We start from the raw sequence: 23004 nt of genomic DNA, 5'->3' as shown, positions 1-23004 counted from the left end.
TTCCTTTATATTTTTTTCTTTTTATAAAATAACTCAGTGCTTTTTAAAACTGTTTATCAATATCACTGTACAATTTAAGCAACCTTATTATTACCTTTTAGAAAATATTTAACATTGAGATAACCTTTTTTTCTTCAGGTTTATACATTTAATTTATCTAAATCATCACAGTGGTAACTATTTTTAATTTCATTTGAATAAACAAAATGTTATCTCCACTCTATATTATTCACATTTTATAATACAATAAAAAATTAACTTGGGGAAAACATTGTGACAAAAAAAGAAAACGAAATAAGAAGGGATAGGAACAAAAATGAACTGAATGCTAAAATGAATGAAGATAAAAGTGTAAAACAAATATTTAAAAGAATAGTTAAGAAGAAAGAAAGGCCAAGAAATCTGTGACTGGATGGAACTGATGAGATGCTCAGAAAGAAAAATGTCAGAAGTCTGAAAAAGAAAAAGCAATATATGAAGTAGTATAAGAATATGATAAAACAAGAATGATTTGCAAGGATAGAAAGATATAGTTAGTGTGTTTGTAAACTAGATCATGCTATATTTCTGTTCCTTTTCTTTCCTTTTCTCTTAACTCATGTCATTCATGCCATTTGTTCTAACTATTTTTCTGACCTCTCATGCTGCTTACCTGAGAGGATTGAAAGGAATATTTGTATGCTAAGTTCAGCTAGATAGTATTGAGGGGACAGAATACTTACCAAGCTCCACTGGTAGCCTTTTAATAGGATTTTTCTCTAACAGGAGAGTTTTCAGCTGCCTTTTCAATAAATAAGAAAATAATATTTAAATACATAATGACAAATATGATTAGTCAAGAAACTAAGAAATGATTAATGTATATATTCTTATACTACTTTAATGAAAAAGTAGATTCCTGAAAGAATCTAAATGGCCTAATGAATTATGATGCATTATATGTACTTGTATAAGAATACTGTTTATCAATTTCTACCCCACGTCAGGGCCCAATAGGATGGAGATGCTTTCTATAAGAAAAATTATATATTTCTTCATATATATACGTTGAGTTTGAAAACATATGTAGTCACATCAGCGATAGACTGACTTTTCAAAAGGCTATTTTTTATATTTAGTGCATTAAAATACATCACCATCATCAAACTCTGCTGTACATATTGAGGGAGCATACTTTGAAATTAGCTTTTCTCTATCATTAAGAGCTATTTCAAACATATATTCCTTTGCAAACTGATAATAAATGCAAAAAAGGCACAACAAACAGATTCACTCTACTTTCTTCACATATAGTATTAATATGTCAACTCGGAAAAAATAGAAACAATGTAAGTGAAGAAAGCTCACTGTAGACCCGTGTTTTCTGCAGCCTATTATCATAGCCCCCCAAAATGAAGTGTTTGTAGGGAAGTGTCATGACCTATTAGAATTCACTTCAATTGCCCACAAATGTTTTCTGAAGATGAGGGATAGAATATGTCATGGGATTGCTCTTAGCACAACTGGGCAATCTAGTGATTTTGTTTCCCAAGATAAAATCAACATTACTTTAAAAGCAGCAATGGCACTGTTTGGGTCAAAACTCAGATTTGCAGTGCCGGAATAGTAACCAGAAGCTTCCTAAATACTGAATTATTTCAGAAGAAACCAGCAAGCCCAACACATGCTTCAGAAACTGAGCAATTTCATAAAGTAATGAGCCATCAGCCTTCACAAAAATATCCACTATGACTCTTAAGGTTGTCCATGATGGTTCATTGTGGGATATCTCTGCCTGGCTGAATATGGAAAGAAGATGTGCCAAGATTTTAGAAAGGAGTCAGTTTTCCTCGCTTTATCCACTTCTTTTGATGTAAAATAAGATCTCACTTTCTTTCTAGAAGTTGGCATACACTTGAATAAAAAACAACATCTGTTCCCATCCTTAAATTTATTTAAAACTATATATTACTGTATATACATTATTCTGAAAAGCCTGCTTATATATTTATCATGAAAAATATACCCATATTTAAAAAAAACAACAACTCAAATCAAGGCTCTGTACCAATCTCCTATATAAGAATTAATCTGGTTGTTATTATTAGTTGCCCCACACTTCACTAGTGACACTGATAACATAGGGCCTCTCTCAGATGAGAAGTCAGCCTAAAGGGCAACAATTTTGTCAAAGCAATGGAGAAGAAACGTTGGAGCTTTTTAATTTCATCTGTCTTTCATAAATGGGGGTGGGGGTGTAGCATTTCCTAATGTCAGCCAAGCTATTCTAAGGACAAAGAATCGCTGAAGGGTAGAGTTATAACGGTGCTTCCCAATCTGGGCAACTTTACAATGTGTGGATTTCAATGGCCAGAATTCTCCAACCATCAGGGCCACTGTTAAGAATTCTAAAAAATGAAGTCCCTACATTGCAAAAGTATTTCCAATACAGGTAGTTCTTGACTTACAACCACCATTGAGACCAACATTTCTGTTGCTAAGCGAGACATTTGTTAAGTGAATTTTGCCCCATTTTACGATCTTTTCTCGCCACATTTGTTAAGTGAATCACTGCAGCTGCTAAGTTAGTAACATGTTTGTTAAATGAATTTGGCTTCCTCATTGACTTTGCTTGTCAGAAGGTTGCAAAAGGTGATCACATGACCCTGGGACCCTGCAACTGTCATAAATAAGAACCAATTGCCAACACCTGAATTTTGATCACGTGACCATGGAGATGCTACAACGGTTGTAAGTGTGAAAAACAGTCATCATTTTTTTCAGTGCTGTTGTAACTTTGAACAATCACTGAATGAGCTATTGTAAGTTAAAGAGTGCCTTTATTTGTTCTTGTGATGATACATTAGTGTTAATATTTAATCATACATGGTACTACTACTCAATTTGTTGAATCATAGTTACATGATATCTACTACTGAACAAATTCCTTTTTAAAAAACAGTGGACATATTTATATAGCAGAAAACTTACTTGTGGCATCCAATCCCAGAAGGAAGCTCTTTCAATTTATTATAGCGCAGATCTAGCCAAGTAAGATTTGACAGGCTCTGAAAAAAATCTTCAGGAATTACAGAAAGGGCATTTCCTTCCAGATGTAAATACTAAAGGGGAGAGAGAGAGGGAGAGGAAGGGGGGGAGAGAGAGAGAGACAGAGAGAAACAGATGAGTACCCTATGAGATTGTATTGCTTAACATATAATTTGAAAGTAGTAATTTCCCACAAAATGATAAAAAGTGCTAAAATTATTCAAGTAATTTTTAAAGGATTATCAAGAATATACAGTTATCTTAAAATGCAATTTGTATATACTGCAACATCTCAAGTGGGAAAACATATTTTTTCAGTTATCCTTTAATTAGGTATGTCAATAGTGAAAGACTTACTCTGAGATTAAATAATCTGTATATTTCTGAAGTAAGATGCTGTAGATCTTTTCGACTCAGATCCAAAGAGACTGCTGAATTAGATACAAGTTTTTCGAGAGCTCGGTGGATGCGCCTTGATGAACTAGAAACTGAATCGTTCCTCCTTTGAATATTTTGACAGTTATCTCCACTGCCATTGTTTTCTGTATAATACCACTTTTCTTCCATTTGTTAATTAACTTTGATTAAGCCAGAAGTCTAGCAGCTCTGTAATTCAAAGATAATAAACTGAAAACTAACAAAATGGATATGTGTAAATCAACAACATAAATATGGTTTCTAAATAGATTTAACATTAGCAGAATAACTTTTTCTTAAATAAATGGTTTTACTTCACAATTGTGTTAGTTATAATGCTAGAATATTGGAGAACTGAACGCTGATAAGAATTGCTTTCCAAAATTGCTAATATCACTAGCACTTCACAACAAAACACACAAAAAAAATCCCTTTATAATCTCATTTGGATTATTTGTGGGGTTTACAAATTAGTTGCCAAAAAATTAAAGGGCAGTGCTGTCTTTTCCCCCTTTTTAAGTTTTAGGTTGTATGCCTTATATAAATAGATAGCATTTGTTTCAGGCTTCATTACTGTAACTGGCAAAAGCACAGGTACATGCTAATAAACCTGACCAAACTAACATTCTTTTCAGTTGGATCCTCAGGCCCACTCTGGCTACTAGATCCTATTTGAAGGGAAATATTTTGTGCTCCTAAACATGGAATCAGTAAAATCTAACTTGAGCAAGAATTAGTGAACATGTTTCTTAATTTTAGTACAAAGATTCAACCAAAGTAAAAATGAGATTTTGTAATACGAAGGTTCAACCAGAGTAAAACATGAGGTTTTGTAGCACCTAGCATTTTGCTAGCTACACCCTACTAGGAAGAGAGTCAACAAGAATGACAAAAGAATGTTTGCTTGTATGGATGCCTATAGAGCAAAGGCAAGAAGAAAAGGCCAGAAATTAATTACCTCTTATACAAAAACTAGATAGAACAAAAGACAAACAGGGGTCACACGTAATTGTGTAACTATCTACACCCCACTGATCCTTATGTTTAGTAGACTGCAAAGTACATAAGTTACTGCCATAGAAATCAAATGCCAACAAAGCTTGCTAGCATTCTTTCATTTTCATTCACAAAGGATAACATATCAAAGTAAACAACAAGACAATGCTGGGAGCTAATAGTATTAATGGATATTCTCTCCATTTTCTGATGCCTTCCATACATTCCTTTGTGTCTCCACACCTCTGCCACAACATGACTTGGGGTTTTGAGAATTATTTTTTTACATCTGTGACACTGCACATTTTATAGTACTGAACTACAAATGCCATGTCATTTTAATGTCATGAGGTACAAATAGTCCTCATTTAACAACTCTAATTGGGATCAGCAACTCCATATTAGGTGACAGTCTTTAAGTGAAATGTCATGTGACCATTCTGCTTAGCGATAGCAGTTCTATCAATCCCAATTGCTGCTGTTGAATGAATCCCATGTGGTTGTTAGGCGAGGACCTCCTGGATCCAAGCCATGCTTGAAAAAAATGCACACATTCCATACACCTATCTCTGCTCCATCTCTGCCCTTTTGGCTACCCACCAATTTGTCTCCTGCTGCCCAGCCTTCCCCGCTATCTCATTGCATGTAACTACTAGACTGACTAGGCCCTTCTTTCACAAGTGCAACTGGGACCTTCCCTCTTGTGCTGGCTTGTCTCAATCGCCAGCTAGGGCTTCTGCACCCCTTAGGGCCTTTACACACTGGCCAGTGCCTCCTTCTAATTGGGGCCTTCTTTTGCACTGGCATGTGAAAGAAGGTCCTGGCTGGTATGTGAACAGGGGCCCTGGAGAGGATGTGAATAGAGGCTTTAGTCAACACACAAATGGAAGCCCCGAACAGCTTGCAAGAGAAGGCCCCAGCTGTACCAGCGCAAGATAAAGAGGGCATGAAAGAAGGCTTCCTTTGGTACAACGGGGCAGGGCTAAGTGATGGGGGCAGCTGGCAGCAGTAGGTAGTAATAGGTAGTCAGACAGCCAAAAGACAGTCACCAATGCAGGTGGGCCAATTTTATTCATGAGACTGCAGGAATGCTACAATGATGTTGGATAAGGCTCCTGAGAATACCATGGACAGCCAAGAAAATACACAAATGGATCTATTCAATGAATCCAATCAGAGGTCTCCTTTGAGGAACAAATGACACTCACAAATTATCTACTTTGGGTATATTATGCAAAGAACTTGCTCTTCAGAGAAGGTTCTAATGCTGGAAGAAGTAGGAAGAAAAGAGAAAATGACAAACAGCCAAGATAGATGGACTCAGTTACAGTGGCAATGAGGGCACCATTGGAAGACCTGAAAGATCATGGAGAAAATCTGCCATCCTGGTTGCTAAGACTCAACAACTTGGTGATGCCTAATCAAATTAATAATCATTGTTTTCCCAATAGAAGTATCTAAACTGAGACTGACAGTCACAAATTTAGTTCTAGTTTCAGACCCAAACTTCAATAGAAAATAACACAATTTGACTTCAACAGAACTCTTCATTTTTAAGGCAACAATAGTTTTTTTCTCTCTAGCTTATCTTTTATGGTATATACTATAGATAGTCCTTGTTTAGTGGCTACAATTGGGACCAGCAACTCAGTAATTAACCAAGTGGTAACTGAAACTGTGATTATTTTTATGATCTTCTTTCAGTTTTCATTTGCTTTACAGACCTGCTAAGGTCATAAATGTCAGGATTAGTCACATTACTTTTTCATCAGCATCATAATTTCGAACAGTCAGTGTAGAAGGCAGTCACTAAATAAGGACTATCTGTAGTCTTCTTGCCATCCATGTAATTATTTCTTTTAGTCTCTACTTCAGAACTCTCACTTCATAACAGCACTGCTGTTTTCCAAGGGCTTCCATCACAGAACCGTAACTTTTTCTTCATTCCACCCACTCAAAGCGTCTTTTTGCTATCGTGCATGTTCTATAATAAAATTCCTTACCTCAGTCATTTAATTTACTTTTTTTTTTTGCTGATTTCACTCACAGTACAAGCAATGGGATGTTAGAAGTTTAAAAGATAAATTCTCATCAATTTTCCTTCTAATGATGCATAGGAAACCTCCTGCTATAGTCTGTTTGTTAGTTTATGCATTTTTATCCTAGGATACTAATCTGTAAAATCTGTATTATTCATCATCTGAAATATTTGGAGATTGCCAATTTAATTGGATTATACTACACAGTTTACAGGATTATATCTAGGAATGCTAGGGTAAAAAGATACGTACAATCTTGGCTTCTCATTTCTGAAAATATTTACTCAGAAGTCAGAGGGATTGGGAATGATGGCAAATTATAAACTCTTGTACAGCAACATCAGCATCAAACATCCCTTACTTTCAAGATCAGTGAGATATCCAAAGTTATAGTATGTTTTTGTTGATTTGATCTTTTTTCTTCTTATCATCTTCCCACAGGAGGAGGTTCTTTTTTTTCAGATGCACAGTGTTGATCCATTGGTTGTGACAAGAATTGTCTGACTGGCTTGTTAATTGAGCTTGACATTGTAAATTGACACTGGGTGACTTTGCTTTCATGTCTAAAACAAGACTAGAATCTAAGACTCCAGGTTTTTAGTCTGGGGCCTTCACCATTAGACCCAACTGTCTCTTTTTTTGTTCATTTCAATACTATCAGAAAAAAAGGCCTGCCAGACTTGAATTCTAAAGTTGCTCTTTTTATTATTACTGTTGGCCTCTTTGCTTTTACGCAATCAGTTATATGTCATCATGTACATTTAGCCAGTTTGATGTAATGGTTAGGACATCATGCTAGAAACTCCGGAGACCGTATGTTCTAGCCCTAGTTTAGGCACAAGTCAACTGGGTGACCTTGAGCCAATCATTCTCAGCCCTAAGAAGGAGACAATGGCAAGTCAATTCTGAAATTTTGACAAGAAAGTTGAAGGTGCATATACTACTCTGCATGCGTATATGCACCATGCCAGCCACAATTACTTGGCAATCAATGTGCTTGGCCTGAATTTCTGTCCTAAATCACCTGCTTCCTGTCACCTTTTCTTTATCTCAAAGTCAACAAACAGGCCTCAGGAATCTGGACGGGACCTCAAGCCCTCTCCCTGCCACCCAGCAAGGCAAACCAATTAATTCTGCACGACTCTTGCCAGCCGACTCTTTTGCAGTCGCCAAATGAAATCTTCCGTGAGGTAAATCACTTTTCTTTTTGTTAAGTTACTCCCAGGTTGGACATAACCCTATCCAGTGAAGCTCCCCCGGCGTCGATGACAGACCCCGGAGGAGAAAAAAAAAAGAGCTAATCCTTTTTTCGTTGGCTTTCTGATCTTTAGCATCCGTTTTGGTTTATGCTTTACATTCGTGTCGAGGTACAATAAGGCAGCACATCGTTTTTCCCGACGCCCTGAGATTTCGCCTGCGCTTTCTAGCCGCCTTAAACCTCCATTCCTCCTCCCATCCCCATCTCCTCCACCTCCTCCTTTCTCACAACTTACTCCGCGGAGTGGTGAGAGGAACGGACAGCTGCCCTGGGGAGGCCTACTCCTCTGTAGCTCCCTTCTGCCGCACCCTCGCCTCCCAGCCCCGGCATATAATTGGCGCCCGCCTTTTCTTGCTTTATGTCGTGACCAAAAGGCAACAAACAGGCCTCAAGGAGCAGCTGCCGGGGTCGCCATAGTAACCCTCAAGCTGCTGGGAAGCGCCGGAGGAGGCCGCCTCTTTCCTCGCCGGCTCCGGGAGGGAGGGAGCGAGGGGCTATTTCTGCTGCCGCGGAGAGAGATTGGGGGTCTCCGGTGGCTTTTGCATTTTGCACGGGATTCCTCGCTTGCTCGCCACGCGAGGAAAATAGCGCAGAAGGGGAGGGGGGGAACAGGTGGGAGAGGGAAGCAGGCGCAGACAGCTGCTCCCCCCCTTTTAGATCCTCTTCCCAGTCACGCCCACCGTCTGTCACTCCCGCGTCTCGCCTCGGCCCCTCTAGTACTGCCTCTTCATAACCTCAGCTTTCACCCTCTTCCTCCCGCGCTGGGCTTTATTTTAGGCACAAGTTTAAAATAATGGAAACTGAAAAAGGCAGTTTTTGGCAACTTCAAAAGCAGCCCACGGCATTTACTAGAGCCTGCATGCTTTTTTATTTGAATAGGCAACAATCACCCTCGAATCCTCGCCTCCCGTTCTTCTTAGGATAAGCCCTCACAACACATTGTGAGGCTTATTTTGGTATCAGCTGTTCTTTAAAATACTGTTGTCCTCGACTTGCAAGTCTGTTTACTGACTGTTCCAAGTTACAACGGCCTTGAAAAATGTGACTTAAGACCATTTTTCATAGTTATGACCTTTGCAGCATCTCCACGATCATGTGATCAAAATTCAGAGGCTTGGCCACTGGTTCGTATTTATGATCTTTGCTGTGTCCCGGGGTCACATGATCCCCTTTTGCAACCTTCTGACAAGCAGTCAATGGGGAAAAACATTCACTTAATAATCGGGTTGCTAACATATTGACAGCAGTGGATCACTTAACAGCTGTGGAAAGAAAAGTAGTAAAATAGGGCAGAACTCATTTAAAAAATGTCTCACTTAACAGCAATTGTGGTCATAAGTTGAGACTACCTGTACTAAAACTGGCCATTGCTTTGCCCTTGAAAGTGCCCTGCCTGTGATTTCATTTCCTGGGTAAGGACTACCCCATTGGCATATTTAATTGGCTCTCCATGGGCACCCTCAGTCTACCTGAATAAAGAGTTTCACAGTTTTCACAGGATTTGAACAGAAATCACAAGTCTGATACCTTTTTAAAGCGGTCTGATAAGGTAATAATAAGAACACTCCCCCTTTCAAGTAGCGAAGCAGTTGGATAATACAGGCAGTCCTTGACTTACGACCACAATGGAGCCCAAAATTTCTATTGTTAAGTGAGACATTTGTTAAGTGAGTTTTGCTCCATTTTACGAATTTTTTGCCACAGCTGTTAAGTGAATCACTATAGTTGATAAGTTAGCAACCCGGTTGTTAAATGAATCTGGCTTCCCCATTGACTTTGCTTGTCAGAAGTTCACAAAAGGTGATCACATGACTTTGGGACACAGCAACAGTCATAAGTATGAGTCAGTTGCCAAGCCTCTGAGTTTTGATCACATGATTATGGGGATGCTGCAAAGGTCGTAACTGTGAAAAATGGTCATAAGTCACTTTTTTCAGTGCCGTTGTAACTTTGAACAGTAACTAAACAAACTGTTATAAGTTGAGGACTATCTGTATTAGAACATAGTTGTATGTTTTTAGAACATAATCAAGGTCAAATTGCCATGTGTTTATTCAGTTGTGAAGTAAACAGCTAACTTTTCCGTGTTTCGTAATTGCTTTTATATTGCAGAATAACAACAGAAACAACTCCCTCCCAAATAATTCTGAATGTGTAGTTTTACATTTTAACTTATGATAACATGGCATTCTATAATTACTCTGAGATTAAAACTGTACTTGTTTCTGCCAGATAACATTGAATAAGCATTGTTTTGTTATAGAAAAGAAGAATATCTTTTAAAAGGAAAAAATGTAACATGACTATTCGAAACCAGGTATCCGCCAGTCTGGTTGCTCTCAATAAAATGTTTCTAAAATGTGACATATGATGTTTGTGCTAATTATATCATATGTAGGCATGGGTATCCACTAATCGGGGAGAAGCAAATGATGAAATGTATGTTGCAGAACTGCAACACAAATTCTCTTTGACAGCTTCTCTGTGGTCTTGAAATGCATGTACAAAGGGGCAGAGCTTGTATCTTTTTGCATCATCTTAGTTCAGAATAGATGCCTCTGAAGGCTGAGCCTCTTGCATTCTTGGAGGTGAATCTGTTTGCTACTGCCTCTTTTGAGCAGTCATTTGGAAGATCCTACTTCATCCCCCAATATAAACCCTATGCATAAACTCTGTGAGGTTTTGGGGGGACAGAACAATATAAGTAATCACTAATAAAACAGGCTACAACTGAACCCTGGCAAGACCAAGTGGCTTTGGATGACGGAGCTTCAAGATCCATGTCTTTGACATCTTTAGTTCTGTATGGGGTTGTACTATCCTGTTCTGACCCAGTTTGCAAATTAAGGATTTTCCTGGACTTGCAATCTGCTTGAAGGTGGTGCTTGTGGCCAGGAGACCTTTTGCACAGCTTTCGTTTGTGCACCAGCTGCAGGCTTTCCCGGATCAGGACTTCCCATTCTTGGTCATTCAAGCCCTAGTCATCTGTCATTTGGATTACTGCAATACACTTTACATGGGGCTACTCTTGAAATGCATTCAGAAACTTCAACTAGTACAAAGTGAGGCAGCATAAGCAGTCTTTGGAACCCGTAGAATGGCTCATGATACACCACTGCTGACTGCGAATTTGCTTCTGGATGCAGTTCAGGGTGTTGATTACAACTTTTAAAAACCTCCATGGCATGGGTCCAGATTACTTAGTGAACTGTCTCTTCCTGCTAAAACAAGCTCATGCTGCCAGAGGAGATCTTCTCCGGATCTTGTCTGTTAAAGAACACTGGTTGGTGGAATCTAGGAAAAAAAAAACAACTTCTCTGATGTAGCACTGTCCTCCTTGCAACATGCTGCCCTCCTGGGTGAGATTTGCCCCTACTCTCCTAATCTTTTGCAAGGTCTTGAAGACTTGGCTCTGCCAGTTGGCCTGGGGACCGAATAGGGGAGTACCACATTGGAGGTGACTACTGGACTAATCAGTTGATCCTATATCCCAGACACGTCAAACTCGTGATGTCATGTGACATTGCGCAACGTATCGGGATGGTTTTGCCATTGCCGGCAATGGGGTGGGTGCGGCTTCCGGATGATGCATCTGGCCCGCGGGCCGGCAGTTTGACACCCCTGCTTTATGCTTTCTGCTCCCCCTCTGCCCATCTTTTATTTCATATAATTTTACTTTCCTTGTTTATTTTTATTATTTCATTATTTTACCATTGTTGCACTTACATTTATTATTTTTTCCATTTTACTGTTTGTAAGATGTCCAGAGTAGCCCCATAGCAAAATGGGTAGCAAATAAATTTAACATACAATGATTTTGGATCTATTCAGTTTCACTAACTTATCATTAACCTATCCATAGATGTTCTTTTTTGAAATGTCACACGGATACCACTGAATTAAATGTATTACTAAATTTAGGATGAACATTCACGGAAAATATGAGCTTTTTAGTGAAGAGGCATAATTTGAAGAGTCATTCAGTATACCAGAGAAAATAGATTTTCAGCATTCTCTGCCAAAAAGAATATTGAAATTGTCTGAATGTTACATTTAGACTTTAATAAAATAGGCCATCATATGCATCTCCATCCTATTAAATGGCAAAATGCAAATAGCTAACTGTAACTAAATGCAGAGAATATGCTAAATATTGTTATTTACTTTGAAAGCATAAATTACCCACCCATGTCTGAATGCAGTCACACAAGGTCAAAATTAGAAATAATCAGTCTAATCTACAATAGATTCCCAAGGGTAAAAAGAGGACTTTTTATATGATTTTATTATTTTATTATTATTGCCACTTCCTCAGCAAGGAAGGTGGAGGGTAGAATCAATCTGATTCAGGTTTGGAGACCCAATTGGTTCAGATCTTGCTGATATTTTGAGAAAACCATCAGGGAACATTGGGTGGGGGGGAGGGGAGGGAGGGAGAAGGGGAGGGGGGAAAGGCAAAAGGAGAAGGAGAACTCAATGTGTCAACCACTTCTGTTACGTAATTATGTTCATGAAGGCACCAGAGTTCACCCTGACTCACAGATTTCTACTTTTATCACAATTTATCATTATAGTTATAATCCTTTTTTCATGCTTTATCAATAGGACTTCAAATATATATCAGAGAAAAGGAGAAAATGTCAATACAGACTTTATTTCCATGTTTTTTATATAAACCAGTTGGTATAGATGGAGTGGAACATCGAATTATGATGAAGGCCAGTGAAATCATGATTATGATAACCAGGGCTTTTTTTGTCATAGAACGCCCAGAACAGAGTTCCGGCACCTTTTCTGGATGGAATCTTGTAGGGTAGGCAAGGCGGGTTGTATGATGTGTGTGAGTTCCGGCACTTTTTTTTTTTTTTTACAAAAAAAGCACTGATGATAACTATTACTATGATCATGGTAGGACTGATTTAGAGACTTTTAACTCTGCTTTGCCTACCATCCTGGGCTAGAAAGCAATAAAAGCCCCTTTTCCTCACTTTCTGGACTCAAACTGTCATTGAATGAATGTTATGGGAAAATATTGGACTGCCTACTCTCTGCCAGTCTTCTCTAACTGGCACTTTTTATTCACTCTCTCAAATCTCAAACTTCTTAAAATCTTATACGGCAGCTCCTCAGGAACAAAAATAGGAATGCTCTTGGCATATTGCTAGGGAGTAACCAATTAAAGCAACTCATTCTGCCAAGCTGAAATCTCATTCCCTCCAGCAATGTGTAATGTGGTCACAAAGAAATGAATAGTCATCATATCTGAAATCCGCTGGATTCCCTCTGCCAACTAGAATTCAACTGCAAACACTAGAGGATTGCCAGCTGTCTCTCTTCACAATGAAACCAAGGTCTAATAACATAGCTTTGCTAACTTTAATGGGAAGAAAATCCTTGATAACTTTACAGCTTCTGCCCAAACCACTGAAGAAATGCATTTCCTGATAAACCTAAATCAACTATATTAGTTTTTATCAAAAAAACTATACATTCATGAAACGCTATTTTTATATACAATAGAAATTTGAGGTTTTTAGCAGTACAATCTTTGTATGCTTGAACTGAAGGAATGCTAATATGTCTTTAGAATAAAAGCTTTTTGTAGTATTTTCAATAAATTGTATTATGATTCTGTGTATTGTATAAACCAATCTATTCCTGAATTTTGTCTTTCTTTCACACAGTGAATGTTAACTTAGTTTGAGGATTATAAGACATATAGCATTATCTTTAATTACTGTTGTTCTAGTCCAGGGGTAGGCAACCTTGGCTCTTTTATGACTTGTGGACTTCAACTCCCAGAATTCCTGAGCCAGCCATGCTAGTCAGAAGCTCTTTTTAAATCTTGACCTGCAATGAATTTGTTGCTACTTTAGAAAGCCAAATAGATTTTGGGTGTTATTGCTGCAACAAAGGAATATAACTTTCCCTGTAGAATTTATTGTATTAATAATTTCACACTTTTGTTGAAGTGCTAATGGTATAGAAGTTGACCTAACTTAATAAATGTTTTAAGGCTACAATCGTTTGCACTTTTAAAGTCTGGAGCATTGCTTTTCAGTAAATTTATTTAGAATTAGCCTGGTGGCAGAGATATACAGACCAATTTTTATTCGATCTGTCATTAGGTTATTAGAATTTTCAACCACAGCTCTGCAATACTCTTTATTCTTAATCTTATTCTTATTGGAATTCAACATTATACAAGTACAAGCAACAGAACACAGTCGAACTAGAGTCTTAGACTTTAAGAGAGCTAATTTCAATAAACTTAGAGAGAGCTTTGGAAGGATTCCATGGATAAGAATCCTCAAGGGGAAAACAACTCAAGAAGCAAGATCACGTGTTAATACAACTTTACAATGCCTTGGTAAGACCACACTTGGAATACTGCATCCAGTTTTGGTCACCACAATGTAAAAAAGATGTTGACACTCTAGAAAGAGTACAGAGAAGAGCAACAAAGATGATTAGGGGACTGGAGGCTAAAACATATAAGGAAAGGTTGCTGGAATTGGGTATGTCTAGTTTAATGAAGAGAAGGACGAGGGGGGACATGATAGCAGTGTTCCAATATCTCAGGGGCTGCCACAAAGAAGAGGGAGTCAAGCTATTTTCCCAAGCACCTGAAGGCAGGACAAGAAACAGCGGATGGAAACTAACTAAAGAGAGAAGCAACCTAGAACTAAGGAGAAATTTCGTGACAGAACAATTAATCAGAGGAACAACCTGCCTCTAGAAGCTGTGAATGCTCCAATACTGAAAGTTTTTAAGAAGAGACTGAACAGTCATTTGTCCGAAATGGTATAGGGTTTCCTGCCTGAGGAAGGGGTTGGACTAGATGGCCTCCCAGGTCTCTTCCAACTTTATTATTATTATTAATCTGTAAAATGATCTGCTGAATATTCTGTAATTGTCATTGATTGTATTATTGCACACAATATTTGAATATTTCTTTTGAGACTAGCAAAGTCTATACATAATGTGACTTTCTGGTAAAAAAATATACAAAAAATATGCGGCTACCCATGCTACCAAGACCACCATACTGTATTTGGAGAGCAATTCATCAGGATAATATACCTGGTCAGATTACCTGTCACTTTCAGTTGCTTATAATAGCTGTTTGGAAAATGTAGCATTTTCAATTGACTGGAAAAGCCCATTGAGGCTCAAAGACTCTTATCCAAAAGCTTGATCAGACTGTGAGTCCAAGTTCTTCCTTAGGCAGGAAGCCAGCTGGGGGATTTTGAGCCAGTCCCTCTCTCTCAGCCCTAGGAAAAATGCAGGCATAAGCTATTTCTGAAAATCTTCCCAAGAAAACAGCCAGGCAATTACAAGGAGTGAAGACTGACTTGAAGACAAAGCTAAAATATAACTTACAATTGAACCCAAGAATTATGTTGGTAAGCAAGAAATTTGTGAAGTGAGTGTTGCCCGATTTTACGATTTTTCTTGCCACATTTGTTAAGTAATATAATTTTGGGACTCAACTGTCATAAGTTGAGGATTATCTGTATTTTAGTTTTGCTTTCAAGAATCACTGCAGTTGTTAAATTAGTAACCCGGTTGTTAAGTGAATTAGGCTTCCCCATTCTTTGTCAGAAGTTTGCAAAAGGTGATCACATGACCCTAGGACACTGTAACTGTCATAAATGTGAATCAGTTGTCAAGCATCCAAATGTAAATCACATGATCAAAGCAATGCTTCAACGATCATGAGTGTGAAAAATGGTTATAAGTCACTTTTTTCAGTGCTGTTGTAACTTCAAACTGTCACCAAGAGAATGGTTGTAAGTTGAGGACTTTGTTGTTGTTAATTGCGAAATCATGTCCGACCCATCGCGACCCCATGGACAATGTTCCTCCAGGTCTTCCTGTCCTCTACCATCTTCTGGAGTCCATTTAAGTTCACACCTACTGCTTCAGTGACTCCATCCAGCCATCTCATTCTCTGTCGTCCCCTTCTTCTATTGCCCTCAATCTTTCCCAGCATTAGGCCCTTCTCCAGTGAGTCCTTCCTTCTCATTAGGTGGCCAAAGTATTTGAGTTTCAACTTCAGGATCTGGCCTTCTAAAGAGCAGTCGGGGTTGATCTCTTCTAGGACTGACCGGTTTGAACGCCTTGCAGTCCAAGGGACTCGCAGGAGTCTTCTCCAGCACCATAGTTCAAAGGCCTCAATTCTTTTACGCTCAGCCTTTCTTATGGTCCAACTTTCACAGCCATACATTGCAACTGGGAAGTTGAGGACTACCTGTACAATAAAATAGAATGAGTCAAATAAATTCAAATAGTTTCCCTCCAAATTATTAACAGCAACCATACTATTGAAAATACACCTTATATTTTATTAATAACAAGAACAATAACAACTTTTTACATCAGTCACATTATGAATCAGACCCTGGATCAGAACAAAAGGGCCGCCTCATCCAATAGTCTGTTTTTACAACGACCAGCCAAGTAACAGTGTCGAAGAGTGAGACAAAAATGGCTTTGCAGCATCATCCTTATGCTCTCCGGCGACCTGGTGTTTAGAGGCATATTATTTCCGGACAACGTTATCTAAGATCCTTGCTTTTAAAGTAGTCCACAAAATAAATGGGGCTCCTAATACAGCGGGGGTCAGCAATAGCCACGATATCCTTACAGGAGAACAAAGAATCATTAATAATAGTTGAGACAGCTCCCCTTCCTTTTGTTGCTGCGTTAATGCGTATATAATTTGTCATGCTGAGCGTCTGCTCTAGGACCAACACAACCCGAAAGCGGTCGGAAGCCCCTTTCGCGAAATAGAACGTCGCCTCCCTTTCCCCAACAAGCAGCATCTCGATGATCTCAGAAGGTTAAAGGTAAAGCCCCGCGTTCGCGCACCTCGAGCGCCATCTAGCCACGGACGGAGGCGCTACGAGTCGCGTTCGCTTTAAGACAGCCGGCTCCGGAGTCTTCGAGCTTGAAACGCCCGCCCCCCCCGCCCGCTCCGCCACCCCTCTACAAATCCTGGCTTTTCCAGCTCGCTTTAGGAAAACGCCGGGTTTCTCCAGCGGGGCTCGCCTTCGTCTGGCGTGGACCAAAGCTTGGAGGGGGGTTGGGAAGAGAGGAAGGGAGCGAGAAAGAGAGAGAGAGAGAGAGAGAGAGAACGGAAGAGAAGCCAGCGTGCTTTGGGTTTTTCTTGCTCGCTCGCCGTGGCTTTTGGTCTGGCTCCTCGGAAGAGGTTCTCGTACGCCGGCCCCCTTTTCAGAGACAGGGGTAACCGACGGGAATAAGAATTGGGGAGGGGAGGCAGAAGAAGGGGTTCCCCCAAAAGCAAAGCAAGTCTTTGGCAACTGCAGCTCCAGCCGCAGCCGCCTTCTCCAGCGCCGGGCAGAGAGAGAGACAAGAGAGCAAGCGAGCGGTGGAGACAAAAGCTGGGCGAGTAGAGCCCGAACGAGATACTCAGACCCGTTTACACACCAACGCGCGAACACGCGAGATCCATCTTGAAGGGGTTCCGGCTCTCCCGCTTTGCCGCCGTCGCCGCGCCCGGCTCGCCCCGATCTCTGGGACTTTTTAGGGGATGCCAATTCGCTTCCTCCGCCAATGTTTCACTGGAGCAAGTGGAAGAAGAGGATGGGAGCCAGCACCTCTTCCTCGTCTTCCAAAAAACCCGTGTTTGACGAGAAGGAGGATGGTGAGTGTGCCCGTCCCAGCCACGATTCGGAACAGCGGTGGGGCTGCCGGGGGCGTTTTGGCTTCCTTCGCCGCCCGTCCTTTCTGTCAGGTTGGCGGGATGTGAAGGAGGGCAGGTCGGGAGGGCAGCCGCTTCGGCCCTTCCAAGCTGCCCCTTTGTGCCTCCGGGAAAGGAAGCGCGATCTCCCGGCCACTTAGCAAAGTGCTCCGGACAAACTCTAGAAGCTGCTCTGGGCGGGGAGCGGCTTGCTTGGGAGTGAGGAAAATGGTTGCAGTAGCGAAGAGGCTGAGGAGAGGGTCAGGAAGACCCACGGGGAGGGGGCAGTTTTCTTCGGAGGACAGCCGATCTCTCGGCTTCCGTTAGGTGCCTCACGGGTTTCCCAGCTTTCGAGCAACTTTTGGGGAGCTCGCGCGGGCCTGGTCGGGGGGCAGATGTGCAACGGGGACCTCTCCAGAGATTCCCCATTTCGTAAATGCACAAACGCTCGAGAAAGTTAGACGATTTTTTTCTCCAACTTGCCGGCGTACAATTCGGTGGTGACCGACTAGGATTTGTAATTTAGCAGGGGCTTAACAGAGCTAGGAAGGTTTTATAATGAGGATTTATTAGACTATGTAGTTTACTAATGCGCTATATAGACCATTTTACAATGGGGATTAGCCTCTCTCCGCCCCCTCGGAAGAAACGAGAAGCCTATTTTATGCTACAGACTCAGCTGAAGAAGTAAACTATCCTTTATCATATGCTGTTTTCTTACAGTACTAATAAATAGTAGCTAATTTCTGCATGGTCGTTCAGTCTGAGTTTAATATTGAGGAAGAGGCTGCTGCCTTCCTATGTACTTAACCTTAAATTCCTAAATAAGCATGGGGAAATTTGAGCAGTTTCCCAGTCAAATCAGGACTTATGTGCTCCTTCATGCAAAACATATTATATCATATAATTCTACTCTGGTTTATATGGGTATAAATTTGTCTTGAATCTTTTCTACCTTTTTGCTTTGTTTTCCTTACCAATTGAGTAGTGTAAATCCATTTCTATGTTAAGTAGCACTGAGAAAGTAGTCATAAATCACTGATGTCCTCAGAAGCCAGCTCCTTGAGGGTTTTGATGGAAATAGTTAATTTAGAACATTAAAAAAATAAATTTCTCTGCAAGCAACTGCATCTACCAAAGTCTAGTAAAAATATTTTTCAAAGTAGCATTTTGAATTAGATGGATTTGCTGTATTTCATCCAGGCAGAAAACAATTTTTTTCTCTGACCCAATTTGTTGATAATTTCATCTTTTTTAAAATAAAATTATCAGGATATTTCTCTGGCTTATTAAAGGGGCCAGGCTGTATTTCATTGCTAATATATGGCATAAAGCTTAGAGGTTGAAGAAAGAATATTGACTGTATCAGTAAAGTTTTAACTAATTAAGTTTGAAATTTTCATCAGATGATTTTAGCAGTGATACAGCTCTTAATTTTTTTTTCTAACTCTCAAGCAGTTTATCCTTGAGGTCCCCCTCTCACCTGTCTGATTTCAAAATCAATCTTAATTACAGTCTTTTAATATAACGTGTGTAAGAGAATGGTTTTTAGAGTAATAATGTCTGGTTATTTCATTTCTGGAACTGAGGATCAAGAGTTGTTCGAACACTTTAGATACACAAAGTCTCACTTTTTGTCAGGTTCAAGCAACCAGAACACCTCCAAGAATGGGTCATACAGGTTTCTTTGATCACCACTTTACGAGAATCTTGCCAGGCTGTCTGCCTTCCCTTAGGAAATTTAGACCTAAGGATTTGACCTAAAAGGTTTTCTTGCCCCTATAGTCTGTAACCTGAAATGTCTTTTAATCCTGCCCTTCTTCCCAATTGGGGCCTTCTCTCCTTCACCAGGTGGTTCCACCACACTTTTTTAAATTTAATTTGTACTCCATTATTCTAGAATCAGCAACTCTTCTTGCACTTAGCCTCTCTTAATGTGAGTTCTATTTCATGCTTAGTTTACCTCAGTCTGTCACTGACTAGCCTGGTTGCCAGACAAGAAGCTTTTCCAGCCCTGTCTCTCATGGATTGGACCTGCAACCTTTGCATTCAAAATAGGCATTCTGCCACTGTGCTGTAGCCTTCTCCCTGACATACAGATTCTGTAAAATGCATCAAAGGCAGGGGGACTGAAATATTTCAATTGTTTTTCCACGTATGATTAATGTGTTATGATTACTGTTTTGCATTTAATGATTTTGAGAAAATGTGCTAAAGTCAACTTCGTTCTCTTGAAGTAAAAAAAAAGTCCAGGTGTTATTTTACTCTCAGACTACTCCCAAAATGAAAGCTTGCAGGTCTACTTCCTGCTCTTCTGACTGTAGGATGAAAGTAATTAATGAAGTGAAGTGAAAGACACCCACTTTTTTTTTTTAAACGATCTTTCTAACACGGAGACGTATAGCTTCCTTCTTACTCTGAGGCTGCATAGAAGTTTTGCTGGAACTGGAATCTGAAAAAGAGACTTAATATCTAAGGAAGTCCCCAAAGGGGAGTGAAATGCAATGCAACTGTCATGAGTCATCTCTGAATGTCATATAGCATTGCTTCAAGGATCATTATATATTTTTTCCTTTGTAAACTTTTCTGCCCACCAGTTTGGTTAGACATTTTAGGACACAAAGGTACCTAGAACAAAATAAGTTTATACATATACACCCCTCATATATATTGCCTACTTTGATTTGTGTGAATAGTGTGGCATCTTGACCGTCAGCTTATGTAAGTTGATAGTTCAAAAAGTATTCAGTTTTATTTTTATTTTACAAATCAGGAACCATACTCTTTACACTGGTGAGATATTGTCTCATTCAACCAAATAAGCTGAACTTTCCATTGCAGAGGTCAAGGAAACGTTAATAAAATCTGGAAAGAAGGTAGGGCCATAAATTCCAATTGTCTGTAATAGAATCTCTCAATTCTGTTTAAGAGTGAGCTGTCAATTTAACCAAGGATCTGCAAAAGGATTCAGAGTAAGCATGCATAATCCTTCAAATGGTCTACATCAGGGGTCCCCAACCCTTGGGCTGTGGACCAGTACCGGTTCACGGCCCATTGTGAATTGGACCACGTAAGCAGCAGTGAATGGCAAAGATCCATTTGTGCAAGTGATGAGCACACACACGAAAACATCCCCTCCCCCCCCTGCCCACTGCTGCTGCCGATCTGTGAAGCCGGAAAGGTTGGGGACCGCTGGTCTACATCAGGAAACATATTTCAGGTTTATTCATTATATATGAAAAAAGCCTATTTAGAGAGCAGAAATGACTCTTTGGATGTTTTTTTAAACAAATATTTTTAAATAGAGCAAGAAAAAGTAACAACTAGAAGAAAAGGGGAAAAAAGAGAAAAAAATGTAAAGAAAAACAAAGTATAAAAAGAACATCCCCCCCCAAAAGAAACCAGTTTCCTATCTCTATCATGACATGGAGTGACTTTTAGGGTTCTCATCATAATAATATGGCAGAGATACCCCAATTAAACAAAATATATCAAAATGCCTTAATATTGTTTCAGCTCCTGCACCCATATGTAACCACAACTCAGCTTGAAGAGACTGTAAAATTTTATAGTTGATGTATTTTTACTGCTGCTGCCTCAAGTTTACTATGCCGTAATTATGGTGCATAAGTACTCCATAGATGCAGAGACAATTTCTATTTTTGTTTCTTCAAAAATCGCAGTTCATTATACATAGGAAAGTGTTTCCTTTTACCAGACATGCGTTAGGAAGGAACTATCGATAGATGAGACAGATAGAGATCTTTTATTTATTTATCAAGTTGATAATAGCCTACATAGCAATTTAATGTCAATCACACCCTGATTTTTAAGAAGGATCCAATGGAGAAAATCCAGAATTTTAGGTTTCAGATATGTTCAGCCAAAGAAACCCTCAGTCAGTAACCATACTTACTATTTGCTTTCCCCCTTCTTTTGTTTAGTCTGGATGATGTCCAAATGATGTCTCCTAACAAACTGTTACATCTCAGTCTTTTCTGAGTTGGACATCTGTCATCTTAACAACCTGGCTGGGTTGTTACTTAGTGTATAAATGGAATTAATTGCACTTAGCCTGCCCTCTCTGGGCTGTTAACATATTTTTGAACCCCAATCTGCTTCTTTTGAGTGAGCCAGAGCAAGGGGAGGAGAAAATCCTGTTCATGGAGGGTTTGACTTTGCTGTAGAGTACGGAAAATGCTATTTCAATTGGTGGTAACAAAATGAATGCAAGCAATACATGTTTTCACTTATATACAGACAGTCCTCGAGTTAGGACCACAATTGAGCCCAACATTTATGTTGCTAAGTGAAACATTTGTTCAGTGAGATTTAGCCCACTTTACAACCTTTCTTGCAACAGTTGTTAAGTGAATCATTGCAGTTAAGTTAGGAATATAGTTGTTAAGTGAATCTGGCTTCCCCATTGACTTTGCTCGTCAGAAAGTCACAAAAACTGATCACTTGACTCCAGGACACTGCAACTGTCATAAATATGAGTCAGTTGCCAAGCATCTGAATTTTGATCATGTGACCATGGGGATATTGCATGGGTTGTAAATGTGAAAAATGATCATGTCATTTTTTTCAATGCCATTGTAACTTTGAACAGTCACCAAATGAACTCTTGTTAAGTCAAGGACTACCTGTACTAGGAGCCAATCAACCAGGAGGGACTTCTGAGAGCAATATGTAACTGAGAAGCTGGTCACTGGCTACTTTTTGAACAGATCTATATGTATTATTTAAAATTCTACCTTCCTCATCTCCGTTGGTATCTAGCCATTCTAAATCAGTGGAAAATATTATTAATCTCTGTTGAGACTACAGTGCTTCATTTGAAATAGGTGTACCTTTTAAAGAGGAACATTTTGAGATGTGTACTTAGCACAATAACTGTTAAAGGGTGAATGCAGGTGACGGGAAGGAAGGCAGTTCAGAAAGCAGAGTAGGATTTAAACCAAAAAATCCATGAGGTGCATTATAGTTCAGCAGTTGCAGTTATATCTGTACTTGGAGCCAAATCCCATTGCATTAAGAGCATTATTTTTATAGTAATACTACAGTGGAGGATGCAACAGATTATATATTTTTTGTAACTGCAGTTATAATTCTTCTTCTAGCCCAATTCCAAAAAACAATTCACCAGAGCACTAGAGGGTCCTTGTCTGGAAAAAATGTTAGCTCTTGTTGCGGTTTCCATCTGTAAAGTGGGGAAAACAGATGCTTTGTGCTGGTCTTCCAAACTTGCAGCATCCTCAAAAAAAAAAAAAAAAAAAAAGAAATGTTACCTGCACTAAAACATCAGCAATAGAGACTCTAAATAAGCCTTTCCAGCCTGGTGTCAACCAGTTCTAGCTACGATGGAAAACTACCTGGTATGGTAGAGTTGTAGTCCAAAATATCTGAAGGACATAGGGAAGGCTATTTTAAATTTGCATTAATGGTTCTGCAGTTTGTTGTAGGCAGCCAGAAGCTAAGATGTTTAGCAAGCTTACAGTTAGAAAGAATTGTAGTAGGGGACTGACTTTTAACAAGCCATTTAAAACAAGGTTGAAGAA

At 39.5% G+C, this 23004-nt stretch overlaps 2 protein-coding genes across 5 annotated transcripts in view; one reads left to right on the top strand and one right to left on the bottom strand.

Moving 5' to 3' along the window:
- The window catches only part of LRRC27 (leucine rich repeat containing 27), a 63363-nt gene extending 54870 nt beyond the window's left edge, over positions 1-8493 (bottom strand). For 3 of the 4 annotated variants that reach the window (XM_039337436.1, XM_039337439.1, XM_039337440.1), the window contains exons 1-4: positions 7973-8493; positions 3385-3633; positions 2971-3101; positions 723-781 (exon numbers count right to left, since the gene is read on the bottom strand). In XM_039337436.1, coding sequence (XP_039193370.1) covers positions 723-781; positions 2971-3101; positions 3385-3594 — 400 coding nt within the window. In that variant the 5' untranslated portion in view covers positions 3595-3633; positions 7973-8493. The other variant, XM_039337437.1, reaches the window with a different exon arrangement.
- An 8250-nt stretch (positions 8494-16743) lies between these two features.
- STK32C (serine/threonine kinase 32C) overlaps positions 16744-23004 on the top strand; it is a 212335-nt gene continuing 206074 nt past the window's right edge. The window contains exon 1 of the mRNA XM_039337435.1: positions 16744-17407. Within this exon, the coding sequence (XP_039193369.1) occupies positions 17317-17407 (91 nt within the window). The 5' untranslated portion in view covers positions 16744-17316. The remainder of the gene's footprint in view (positions 17408-23004) is intronic.

This window comes from Crotalus tigris, unplaced genomic scaffold, assembly GCF_016545835.1.
Source record: "Crotalus tigris isolate CLP2741 ecotype Arizona unplaced genomic scaffold, ASM1654583v1 scf7180000017678.2327064, whole genome shotgun sequence".
NCBI classification, from domain to species: Eukaryota; Metazoa; Chordata; class Lepidosauria; order Squamata; family Viperidae; genus Crotalus; species Crotalus tigris.
The sequence above is the reverse complement of the archived record's forward strand: the minus strand, read 5'-3'. Positions and strand labels throughout refer to the sequence as shown.